Source organism: Solanum tuberosum, unplaced genomic scaffold, assembly GCF_000226075.1.
Source record: "Solanum tuberosum cultivar DM 1-3 516 R44 unplaced genomic scaffold, SolTub_3.0 scf00068, whole genome shotgun sequence".
Classification (NCBI taxonomy): Eukaryota; Viridiplantae; Streptophyta; class Magnoliopsida; order Solanales; family Solanaceae; genus Solanum; species Solanum tuberosum.
The window spans coordinates 688,857-702,311 of record NW_006238994.1 but is presented as its reverse complement, the minus strand read 5'-3'; the positions used below and the strand labels follow the sequence as shown (position 1 = coordinate 702,311).

At 29.8% G+C, this 13,455-nt stretch overlaps 1 protein-coding gene across 1 annotated transcript; it reads right to left on the bottom strand.

Moving 5' to 3' along the window:
• Positions 1-257: 257 nt before the first annotated feature.
• Positions 258-3,765, bottom strand: LOC102596969 (pheophytinase, chloroplastic-like). Its single transcript, XM_006345325.2, has 6 exons — positions 3,607-3,765; positions 2,203-2,950; positions 1,629-1,855; positions 1,159-1,350; positions 903-1,059; positions 258-694 (listed from the first exon to the last, which is right to left on the bottom strand). The coding sequence occupies exons 2-6, from the start codon at positions 2,920-2,922 to the stop codon at positions 455-457; spliced, it is 1,536 nt and encodes a 511-aa protein (XP_006345387.1). The 5' UTR covers positions 2,923-2,950; positions 3,607-3,765; the 3' UTR covers positions 258-454.
• Between the last annotated feature and the right edge of the window lie 9,690 nt (positions 3,766-13,455).

The following is a 13,455-nucleotide window of genomic DNA, read 5'->3' as shown; positions in this document are numbered from 1 at the left end:
GAAGGTAGACCTTATCTCTAGCTTGTATAGGGTACAGAGGTTGTTTTTGATAAACTCACGAACTTAAGAAAAATGTTGATCAAAAAGGCACGTTGGACACATACCAAAGTAAAAGCTATGGTGAAAATATTGTAGATCTACGTAACAATGAACAATAAGATTAAAAGAATATGCTAGGAAAAGGATTAAGTTAATATGATTGTTGTCATAGTAATTCTTATTTGATCATTTTAATGATTTCTAACAAACATGGACTGTTCATGGTATTGACATTTTTGTCAATGATAAACAAGATTTAATCAAGGAATTAGGTTTTCTTTTTTTACACTCAATATATGTTGACCTAATTACAATTTACATAAATTGTTATGTAACACACGAACATGAAGGCATGGGTGGACATTGATCACACAATATGTGGATACAAAGAAATGAAAAAAAAAAATATGTGCAATTATGGAGAGTAAACTCCATTTTGGAATCTAGATTTTAAAAACATGCCAAGCCTCTCCCATTGAGAAGTCATTGATCCATAAAATTGCACTTTTGCTGATTTTTTCACTCCTTGCCGAACAAATTCCAATTCTTTGACAACGTCGTATTCAACGCTTTCTGGATAATCTAGCAGAGGCAATGCAACTGAACTATCCGATTCAACGTTCTTGATCCATCCGCGCAGCAAAAAATTCACAATCTGCACGTTTATATTCAGAGGTGAAACCAAAATCTAGAGTCAGTGCGTGTGGCATAGAATGATCATAATCTTATATCATGTTTAAACTTTTTTGCATATACATACATAGTTTGAACAGGAAGTGAAGAGATGGTAACAATGAGAAAGCACGTTGACAGACAAGATCGAATGTCAAAAGCAGATGTATAGCTAAGTAAGACGAGCGTACCTCTGGGACTTCATCATGGGGGCAGTGACCAGCTGGACTAATCTGATAGTATGGAGCTTCAGGGACTTGGCGTTTCACTTGTAAACCCCAAATAGGCGTCACCCAGGGGTCTTCTTTCCCGTAAATGAGACAGACCGGTACATTGTTCATTCGACACCTAAATATAGCAACGTGGAAGATTTCAGCTTTGCTACAGTATAAGAAAACATATGCAAGCCAAATGATACGGCTATGTGATACTACTTGCTTTACCTACCCAGTCAGTGCCTCTTTGAAATTTAGTTGTCCCTGAGGAGCGAACATTATTGAGGCAAGGGATGCAGCTGCTGCAGGGTGTTCTGTTACCTCAAGAATACTAGAGAAAACCTTATCCACTTTTGTGGTATGATCAGCATAAACTTGTTTAAGCACCTCTGCGATACTCTCAGGAGCACTTATTTTCTGCCATCTACAAAGCATAATGAGCGTATAGACGGATAAGTTTGAGAACCAGCCAAAACCCAAAACAAGCCATAATGTTCCTCTATTAGTATGATGAAAGAACATCAAATTATCCAACAATGATGCATCAGCGTGAGTTGAAAAATATAACAACACATCATTTGGTCATGGTCTTGATGATAATCAATATAAACAGTATTGCTGGCAAGAAGATCCTATTACTCGGTATATAAGTTTATAAGATCAGGAAACTACGGAATCAAAAGGGTAAGTCATGGCACTTACACAAGTTCTGTGAGCTTTCTGATATTGGAGGGCAGAGGAAAAGTACCAGCCCATGGAAACAATCTAGATAATCTTGGAGATCTAACAGGATTAGGAAGAAATCCCCAAAAAGGCGTCGCATTCAGCAAGGTCACACCTTTCACCAATTGAGGGTAGTATGCTGCAAAGTAGAGGGCAACATATCCACCAAGTGAATTTCCCACAATGTAGACTGGTTCTTTAATAACCTGCATCACCAAAGGATACAAGTTTATAATTTGTTCCTTGTAAGTTGTAACCAATCAATAATTTGGAAAATTCTTGAGAAACCCATCGTTCCATAACCTAATAGTTATAAACAAGTAGTGCTAAGGAACAGTAGTCTGACATACTATAGCAAATGTCATCGACTGCACCTGTAACGTGCTCATAAGCCTTCTATGAATATTTATAGTTTCATCTTCTAGCCTTCGTTACGAGCCAGAGTATTGAACGAACATGAATTAAAAAAGCTAGCAATACATCAATGACAATGCTTAATCTACAGATCAACCACTTTGAGGAAAAAACACAAGGACAAAGATAGAAACTGTACCTCTTCGATGAAATAGCGTACTTGCTCCCTCCACAAGTCAATAGAATAGACAAGTTCTTTTGCCCAAGGTTCTGCTTCATCCCCCAAACCCCAGAGAACATTGTTTCCATCACCTACCGATTCATCTAATCTTTTAGACCGTGATGTTGGATCCTCACAAGGTAATGACTTCCCCTGTCCAATAAAATCTAATGCCCATATTCTATTATCACGACCAAGATCCTTCAGTTGTTTTTCATAGTGAAAGGAACCAACACCAAAACCAGGAAGAAAAAGTATTGGCGCGGAGTTAACATTTTGACATCCAGATTTCTCATAATGAACATTCAGTTTTGGCTTCCATTCCCACAAACAGCTATCAATCACAGCAACAGCATCACCTTTAGCTTCACTTGGTAAACTAGGAATCATAACCTTTGGTACTGATATACCTCTACTAGTCACACCTTGCGTACCGACTTTCCCATCTACCACATCTGAGCTGTAGCTTTCACTCAAGAGAGTTGAGTCAACACTGTCAACCCCCTTTACAGAAGCAACAGTGCAAGATCTCTGGTTCTTGTTTTTCGTTACGCTATAAACATCTGAACCAGAACACAATCTTCTTTCTTTTAGTCTAGGAAACATTGCCTGATTTGAAATTAGGCATTTTTGAATCACATTCGGTTTAACATTTACAACGCAGTAATAGGGTGTCGAATAGAAAGAACAAATTTCCATTCTACAGTCAGCTTTCTAAAATGAATACCTGAAATCAAGAATACATTGAAAACAAAGCATTTAGGTTGTTATCAATTACTAATAAAATACAGGAAAGTAATGCAATCAACTCAAGAAAAAGATAAGTAGTAATTTACTTCTTCACATCTGATTATTACTTCATAGAGCTCAATTAATCTAGCTATTAAGATAAATCAACTAAGATCAGATTCTCTTGCAACAAAAAAAATTCTACCTTCATTTTTCACGATCTAATCACATTTATTGAGGGTATGGGTTTGGTGTTGAGAATATCATTAACTAATAAAAGTGCGCTCTCTCTAACCGCTTAAGCTTTTAGATGAGATGGCAACACACTTCAACATGGTATCAGAGCAGACAGAGGTCATGAGATCGAATCTCACACTATCCAAATTAAAAAGAATTTCGACGTGCTTGGCATATTATCCCAAATTTGATTTTGAAAGAACAGATCAGCCTTATCTGGAAAACCAAAAAACTAAGCAAATATTGCTTAATTCTCTTTTTCTACTAATTAACTCATGAATTACTCCTTCTTTAGCTTACTTGAAAATTCTTAACTCAAACACCCAAATATAAGCAATCATAGTAAACCAATAAATTAATAACCCAAATTTCACAATTCCTTAACAAACTAGAAAGAAAAGTTGAAAGCTAACTTACCTTTAATCAGCTTTCTAAGATAATTATGAGCAAAATCTCCAAGAGCCTAGGAGAAGTTAGAATTGCCTTCTTTTTAATATTCTGTTAGTTATATACTCCTATTTGATATTACTATTCTACAATACCCTAGAGTCCAGACAAGAGATTGCTTAAAAACATGGGATCTATTTACAAACCAAGAAAATTATAACAAATGACAATATTTAACAAAATGGGAGATTTAATTTATCCTTTTTATAAAGTTATTTTTATGTTATTCCGTTTAATTCATAAAAAATCATTGATATAGTAAAGCAAAATATAATACTCCTTCCATCCCTTTGATTTATTTTCAAAGTTAAATTAGATTACATTATTTTGATATTTTAAATTAAAAATTTAAATATTCAAAAATTATACGAAAAATAATATAAACTGCAATTTTTTGCATATCAATATAATGAAAAATACATCATAAAATGTTAGTCAAAATTCTTATCGTCTGACTCTAAAAAGGAAATTATAACAACTAAAAGAAGACGGGTGGGAGTAAAAAATAGAGACTGTTTCTCTGTTATTATTGTTTATGTGAGGAATTAATCATTACTATATTAATTTGTCCCAAAAATTAGTATATTAATAATGCAAAATCTAGAGATTTTTATTAAAATTGACAGTTGAAGGAAGAACAGGAAAAAATAGAGTAGACGTAGAGAATTGTACTCAATAGGGCCACCTCTGGTCAATTTTTTCAAACTTGTTTGGCGTTACATATAATCACCAAAAATTATTTAGGAAACCAGAAAATTTAATCAAAATGATATTTTATTTATGTTATTTTATCCTTTTAAATATTTTTACCATTTTAATCTTAATACGTTTTAACTAAAAAAATAGAAAAAACATCAATTTATTTTAAAATAAAAAAAATATTATAATTTTTTAATTTTCTGGCTATTTAGCACTTCCTATTTATTTATATGGCGTTACTGATAAGGGTGTCCACATGTCGATTAGGTGAGTATTTTTCAAAAATATCTTTAAAAAATAGGAAACATGTTTTATTTTATATAAATATTGATTTCTCATTCTTCAATCAATACATTCAATTCCTATGGAGTATAGTCCCCATCCTTACCACCCCTGTCCCTACTCTCAGACCTAGGAAGAGGTGCACATGTACCCGTTAATTTCGAAAAATTATATATATATATATATATATATATACCTAAATTACGATAATATATTTATTTGTGTAGCCTTATACACAAAAGTTAATCTAGCGCGTTGGTCCAATTCTTGTCTCACCACTCCTTCGCTAGCAATGTGTCCACGGTTTGATTCTAGCCACTACATTGTTTTATTTTTTTATTCAAAATAAAAATTGCATCTAGCAACCTTTAAGTATACAAGGTAAAAATTATTAAATCATACGTTGAACTATGTTACACATTTGTTTGATTTATATTTGTTTGACAATATTTTACCACAAATTGAACTATATTACATTTTCGTTTAATTAATATTTACTAACACATCAATTTTATACTTGTTTAACAATATTTTCTGATGAAGTATTGGTACTTCAACTAACACGCATCCATGTCTAGTAGTCCCCCCATTATTTTTGAATCATGGATTCGCCTCTTTCTAATCCCACAAGAAAATAATAATTTTTTTGTACCAAAAGCACCTTTTAAAGTCTTATTTGACTCTTATTACTTAAACACTCTTTTAAAAAAAAAATTTATTAAAGTTTCATTTAATAAATTAATCTTATTAATTTGTTTTGAAAATGTAAGGCGATTGTTATGGGTATGATAGGAGGGACATCAAGAAGGAAAATTCCAAGGGAAAGTGGGGAAAATAAGCTTGTGAAGAATTAGAGGGACCATAAAAATATCTAGAAAAACACCCTCGTTTATTTCATGTTTGTTTATATCCTATTTTACACACTATTTATTTCTTCATCTTACAAGTTGCACTAAATAATACTCTCCCTAATTACTTGTCCACTTTTTGAATTGACACACCTATTAAGAAATCAATTAATGACATAGTGAGTTTACCATTTTACTCCTATTAATTATGAAGTGAATGAAAAGTTTTTGCATTTTTCAAAGTAATTAGTCATTTAATTGAGGGTATAATAGGTAAAAAAAATTGTCCTTTCTTGATTTGTCAAAATGGACAAGTAATTAGGGACAACTATAAAAGGAAAAATAGACAAGTAATTAGAAACAGAGGGAGTATCTTGAGTTTTTGAACACACCTTTTTTCTTTGTTTATTTATCATCTTCACTCTTTACAATAATTAACGTTTTGATTACTCAAAGTTACAAGCAGAATCTTTGCCATGGAATCGTGTGCTTTAAATGAAGTATTTAATAGTAAAAAAAATGATATGTACAAAGTGTGGATAAATTGTTGTTTGAGTAAAGAACACGTTTTGAATAATGCAAATCCACTTGCACGAACGATCTAATGCAGTAGAGGAGGTTATTTCTTTTTTAATTAGAGATCTCAAATTTGAGCTTTGAATATGATTTTTTTTTGTTAGAGAGTCTTCTTTTTACACAGTGCAAATTTTGATATAGTCAGAATTCAATGTGATTATTAAAACCACATGAGATATCAAAAGAAAAACTACGATCCTTGAAAAGGCAAAGTCTTTGATAAAAAAATGTTCAAAATAAAAAAAGGGACACCGCGTGAAAAATCAAAGGAAAAACTACATAACCTTGAAAAGACAGTTTTTGATCAAAAGATGTTCAAATATCAAAAGGGACTTCTTGGGATGATTATATATTGAATCTACTCTCTCCCATTACTTTTACTTATTCACTAACCATTATATTAAAAATATACTCATTTATACTTGCCGGCCGCTTTTAAAATATTAAAAGAAAAAACTTTTTTTTCATATTTATTCTTAACATTAATTAATTATTCCTCAAATCATTCTTCAAAATCTAAGATTATAAATCAATTAATATGAATATTAATGTGATACATACTTAATTATTATTTCTTAAAAGACATACAAAATTTAAAGCAGACAAATAAAAGTGAAAAGTGAACCAAGAAATTACTTCGAAATGAGAAATGTTAGCATGTCTTGGAAGATAAAGTAATTAATGGTAGTAAGTTTCACATTTAGAAACCCAATGTTAATTAAGCCTTAAAATCTAGTAATTGCAACCCAAAGCTTTTGACTTATAAGTAGTCATTTGTTAACAAGTCTTGGGCTTTGACTTGATTCACCATTCTAAGTTAACTAACTAAAGTTGGTTTGGGCTAATATATGATCCCCATTACCACATATTTACACCAAATGGCCACTTTTGTGCCATTGTATCTGGAAGCATGATCACTTTTTAAAAATTAAACCCATGATTTAAATATTAGTTTTTAATTTAAAACTCAGACCATGAGGTCACTTTCTTACTTCAGATCATTATTCTAATTTTGAAAAATGATCAATTTCTCAAAATAGTGGTTATCTATGAAAATCATCCATTCACGACTACAAGCTACAAGGCTTGAGCAAAGTTGGGCCTAACTATTATGGCCCAACATAAGCCAAACCTACTCAATTTTTGGTAACAATGGGCAAGTGTAATCTTGAATTATAGGAATAACCTTGAGCAACTTTCACATATAGCAAACATAAAAATCATATTTGTATGTTATAGCTATAGTTTGCATAATTGTGCTCCATAGCAAATTTTATGTTTACTATGGAGCTTTTGATTTGTATAATTCGCTAGATACATCCAATTTTATACAAATTATTCAGTTTTGTATAAATTTATTTATACATTGTAATTCATATAATAAGATCTGTATTTGTATAATTATAAGTGTATAAGACGAAAATATATGTATTTGTATTTGTATATACACTTTTCTCTCCCTTTATACAAACACAAACGCATTTTATACATTTGTATACCGAATGGGTAATTGTATACCAAAAATGATTAATTGTATACCGAACCAGATGGCAAAAAAGTGGGATGTTTGCTGCGAATTATAAATAAAATAAACTATGGCAATAACATTTAATTTGAATTAATAGTTTGCTATTTCATATAATTTTCCCAATAACCTTTAGTAATCTTGAATTTTTGATCCGTTTAATTTTTTAAAAAAGAAAATGATATTCGCTTCAGAAAATTCATTAGGCAAATCTTGTATACTATCTGAATACTATTTGGGGTCAGTAGTCGAATTAGTAGTTTCACACATTTTTGAATTTTTAGCTCTTGATAATAAAGCAATATATATAAAGCTAATCATTGGATTAAAAAAAGGTTCAATCAAGATAAATTCCAAAAAAAATAACTAAAGTTTGAACTTAGCTTTATTTATAATCATAGCAAAGCAAAAATATATTTAAAATAGTGTTCTTTTGAAAGGAATTGACAATTTATCATTTTCTAATGCTAATAATGATAGTCATGGAATAAAACATATTTTCTTTGAAAAGCACCGCTAATAATTTTAGCATTTATAATGTGTTTTAAATAACAACATGTTAATCGTGTACTATTACATGAACCTTCACACTGATTTAAAATTTGTAGTAACATCACATGACAATTTTATTTTAACATCAATTTGTAAGGTGACAATTTAGCCATAGGAGCTAGTGGTTCAGGTTAATAGATATGTTAAACCATTTATAGAATTATTAAGATATAAATTATCAATTTTAATGTTTTGGTGATTGCTCATTAATCTTTGAATTATCAGTTTAATCATTAAGACTTCCAACATATTTATTTTCTAGTGTATATGTTCATTGTATTCTATTACTGGTATAAATAGTACTATATGATAGAAAATTAAAGGAAATAAATCATATTTATAAGGTGTATTAAGACGTGCATATTTAGTATCAACATTCCGATTTCAGTAGCAACTTAATTATTATTGATTATCGATTAATCCAAGAAAAATTCTAAATCGTTATAGGATCGATAATTTGATTATAAAAAATTTGAAACCATTAAAAATTGCTAAATTAGTAACTCAATATCGATAAATCAATAATGACCAGAATTTAAAGTATGCAAACAATCTTTGTATTGACTCTGATCATTTGACTTAACAGTTTCATCAATTGCCACAAATATTTTTACAGCTTTTGAAAATTTAGATATGAGTATAACATTTATTTCATGAACACAATCATTTTTTGTTGTCAAAATCACACGAAAAGTTAAGGAGAAATAATCATGAAACGTGGAATCTATATTAGGATATGTTACCTCAAATAATTGTTCAATAGTAAAAATGATCAAAGAATAAGGAATTTTAATTTTATATTGAAAGTGAGTTCTATTTTATTTTTATTTTTTTTCTTTTCATTTTCAATATTTAATAGGAAGAGTTAATCTAAAATCATCTCTTAAGAAATAATTTCGAGTAAATTTTAGGTTTAGCAAACATAAAAATCATATTTGCATGTCATAGTTATAGTTTGCATAATTGCGAGATCTGTATAAAAATCGCAGACAACTTTGATTTGTATAAAATCGCAGGCATCTGATTTGTATAAATCACAGCGATTTGTATAAATCGGGCGTCTGTGTCTATGAAAATTGTGTTTGTATATGTATATGTTCTTTATGTTTGTATATCTGCCTAAAATTTGAATGCATATACAATTGAATCGAGTTAAAACAATTGTATTTGTATATCAAATCTCTCTCTCGCTTTATACAAACACAAATTATACATTGTATTTCATATAATTTGTGTTTGTATAAAGCGAGAAAGAGAGATAGGCAAAAAAGAACTGGGTAGGGGGAGATTTGTAATGTATAATTATAAGTGTTTAGTACGAAGTGATATGTATTTATATTTGTATATACAGTTTTCTCTTGCTTTATACAAACACAAACACAATTTATACATTTGTGTTTGTATAAAGTGAGAGAGACGAGGGAGAGTGGCGAGCGAGATCAAGGAGAGTGACGAGCGAGATATCTGGGAGAGAGTCAAATGGCAAAGTGTTTGCTACGGATATTAAATAAAACTATGGTTATAACATTTAATTTTAATTAATAGTTTGTTATTTTATATAATTTTCCCAACAATTTTCTAATAACTATCCTCTTCACAAACTTTTATGCTTTTCTCAAAATGATTTTTTCTTCTTTGCTTTTTTTGGCATTTTCAAAAGTTCTAAAATGAGCTTATACTTATTAGTGTGACTCATTGAGTGCAATTCTTCGGTGATATGATTTAGAACTTCATGACAAATATCTCTAAATTCAATATAAAGATCTTTGTATCTTTTTTATCCTCTTACATCACTAGTAATAACGTGAGATAACATCTCTCTCATTCTATCCGATGGTAAGTTATAATACGTCCAAGAACAATACGTTATATTTTGTGTGTTCATATTTTGTCTCTAATGAACTAGATAAATTACTTACTAAATTCTTTGTACGTTAACTTAAGTTGTTGAGCATCCTTATTTGTTCGATTCAAACAAAAATTGAGTCAACACTGTTCTTCAAATTATTGAGTTTCTTATAATTGCAATTATATCCATCATCAAAGGGGAGTTACTACTTTGTGGCAAATGCACAATAGTGGATTGAAGGATTATTATTTAAGACATAGATAAAAAAAAAAAAAAAATGTTTAGTATTTAGTCTTTTCCAAATTAATTTTAAATGTACATAATTAAATTTGAAACTTGAGTAAAGTTACAAATTTTTTGATATACAAGTTTAGAATTTGGAACTGTTAAGTCAAATTTCATATAAATTATTTTTACATATGGTTTGTGCATTTCGATTTTAATAGAAAGAGTTCATCTAAAATCATTTCTTGAGAAACAATTTTCTAATAAGAATTCCTCCTGACAAACCTTATGCTTTTCTCAACAAAAAAAAAATTGCTTCTTTAGGAGTTGCAAAAGTTCTAGAATGAGCTTATACTCATTAATGCCACGTCTTATTGAGTGTAATTCTTCAATAATATGATTTAGAACTTCATGACGAATATCTCTAAATTCAATACAAAGATCTTTTGTATTAAATTGGTCATTTTACATCACTAATAATAACGTGAGATAACATCTCTCTCTTTCTTTTAAATGGTATGTTATAACATGTCTAAGAACAATACTTTATATTTTGCGTGTTCACATTTTATCTCTAATGAACTAGACAAAATACTTACTAAATTCTTCGTACATTAACTTAAGTATTTTAGCATCCTTATTTTTTCGTTTCATAAAAAAAAAAAGAGTCAACATTGTTCTTTTCATCATTGATTTTCTTATAATTGCAATTATATCCATCATCAAAGGGGAGTTACTACTACTTTGTGGCAAATGCACAAATAGTGGATTGAAGGATTATTATTTTAAGACATAAATTAAAGGTGAGTCTCGTAGGTGGACGTATCGAACCGAAATAAGATCTCAGATTGACATCTTGATACACTGATTTACCATAATAATAAATAGAGTCAATGGTGACTCCGCCGTGGGAAGAGCCGCTTCCTTCTTGCTTGATAGGGGGGGCTTCCATTCACCAGCGCAGACTAAAAGTGCTCTCCGAACCGTGCTGGATAGTCACCCATCACACGGCTCTCAAACCCAACCTGTGGTGGATCCCGGGAGACAAAGTCAAAACGCAACATCCTTTGCCCCATACTTTGAGATGCTCTTCTCCTGTTTTACGAATCCTACAACTCTCTTTACTGAGCGAGACTAAATATACAAAATGTATAATGTTTAGTCTTTTCCAAATTAATTTTAAATCTACATAACTGAATTTGAAACTTGAGTAAAGTTACAATTTTTTTGATATACAAGCTTAGAATTTGGAATTATCAAGTCAAATTTCAAATAAAATATTTTTACGTATTGTTTGTGCATTTCGATTTTAATAGGAAGAGTTCATCTAAATTCATCTCTTAAGAAACAATTGAGTAAATTTTAGGTTTAGCAAACATAAAAATTATATTTGTATGTCATAGCTATAGTTTGCATAATCGCGCTCCATAACAAATTTTATGTTTGCGATGGAGCATCAGATTTGTATAAAAATCGCAGGCAACTTTGATTTGTATAAATTGCAGCGATTTGTATAAATCGGACGTCTGTGTCTATGAAAATAGTGTTTGTATATGTATATGTTCTTTATGTTTGTTATCTGCACAAAATTTGAATTCATAAACAATTGAATCGAGTTAAAATAGTTGTATTTGTATATTAAATCTCTCTCTCGTTTTATACAAACACAAATAATATATTGTATTTTGTATAATTTGTGTGTGTATAAAGCGAGAAAGAGAGAAAGGCAAAAAAGAACTAGGCAGGGAAAGATTTGTAATGTATAATTATAAGTGTATAGGACGAAGAAATATGTATTTGTATATGTATATATAGTTTCTCTCGCTTCATACAAACACAAACACAATTTATACATTTGTGTTTGTATAAAGTGAGAGAGGCGAGAGAGAGTGATGAGCGAGATATCTGGGAGAGAGGCAAATGGCAAAGTGTTTGCTACGGATTAGAATTAAATGAAACTATGGTTATAACATTTAATTTGAATTAATAATTTGTTCTTTTATACAATTTTTCCTAACAATTTTCTAATAACAATCCTCTTCACAAACTTTTATGCTTTTCTCAAAATGATTTTTTCTTCTTTGCTTTTTTGGCATTTTCAAAAGTTCTAAAATGAGCTTATACTTATTAATGTGACTCATTGAGTGCAATTCTTCGGTGATACGGTTTAGAACTTCATGACAAATATCTCTAAATTAAATTTAAAAATCTTTGTATCTTTTTTATCCTCTTACATCACTAGTAATAACGTGAGATAACATCTCTCTCATTCTTTTAGATGGTATGTTATAATACATTCAAGAACAATACGTTATGTTTTGTGTGTTCACATTTTTGTCTCTAATAAATTAAACTAGACAAAGGACTTACTAATTCTTCGTACATTAACCTAAGTTGTTGAGCATCCTTATTTGTTCGATTCAAACAAAAATTGAGTCAACATTGTTCTTCAAATTATTGAATTTCTTATAATTGCAATTATATTCATCATCAAAGGGGATACTTTGTGGCAAATACACAAATAGTGGATTGAAGGATTATTATTTAAGACATAGATTAAAAATAAATACAAAATGTATAATGTTTAGTCTTTTCCAAATTAATTTTAAATGTACATATTTGAATTTGAAACTTGAGTAATGTTACAAGTTTTTTGATATACAAGTATAGAATTTGGAACAGTTAAGTAAAATTTCAAATAAAATATTTTTTCATATTGTTTGTGCATTTCGATTTTAATAGGAAGAGTTCATCTAAAATCATCTCTAACAATTTTCTAATAAGAATTCCTCTTGACAAACCTGATACTTTTCTCAAAATAAATTTATTTTGCTTCTTTAGGAGTTGCAAAAAGTTCTAGAATGAGCTTAATACTCATTAATGACACGTCTTATTGAGTGTAATTCTTCAATGATATGGTTTAGAACTTCATGACGAATATCTCTAAATTCAATACAAAGATCTTTTGTATCAAATTGGTCATCTTACATCACTAGTAATAACGTGAGATAACATCTCTCTCATTCTTTTAGATGATATGTTATAACATGTCTAAGAACAATACATTATGTGTTGTGAGTTCACATTTTGTCTCTAATGAACTAGACAAAATACTTACTAAATTCTTCGAACATTAACTTAAGTATTTGAGCATCCTTATTTGTTCGATTCATAACAAAAAAAAGAGTCAACATTGCTCTTCTCTTCATTAAATTTCTTATAATTGCAATTATATCCATCATCAAAAGGGAGTTACTACTTTG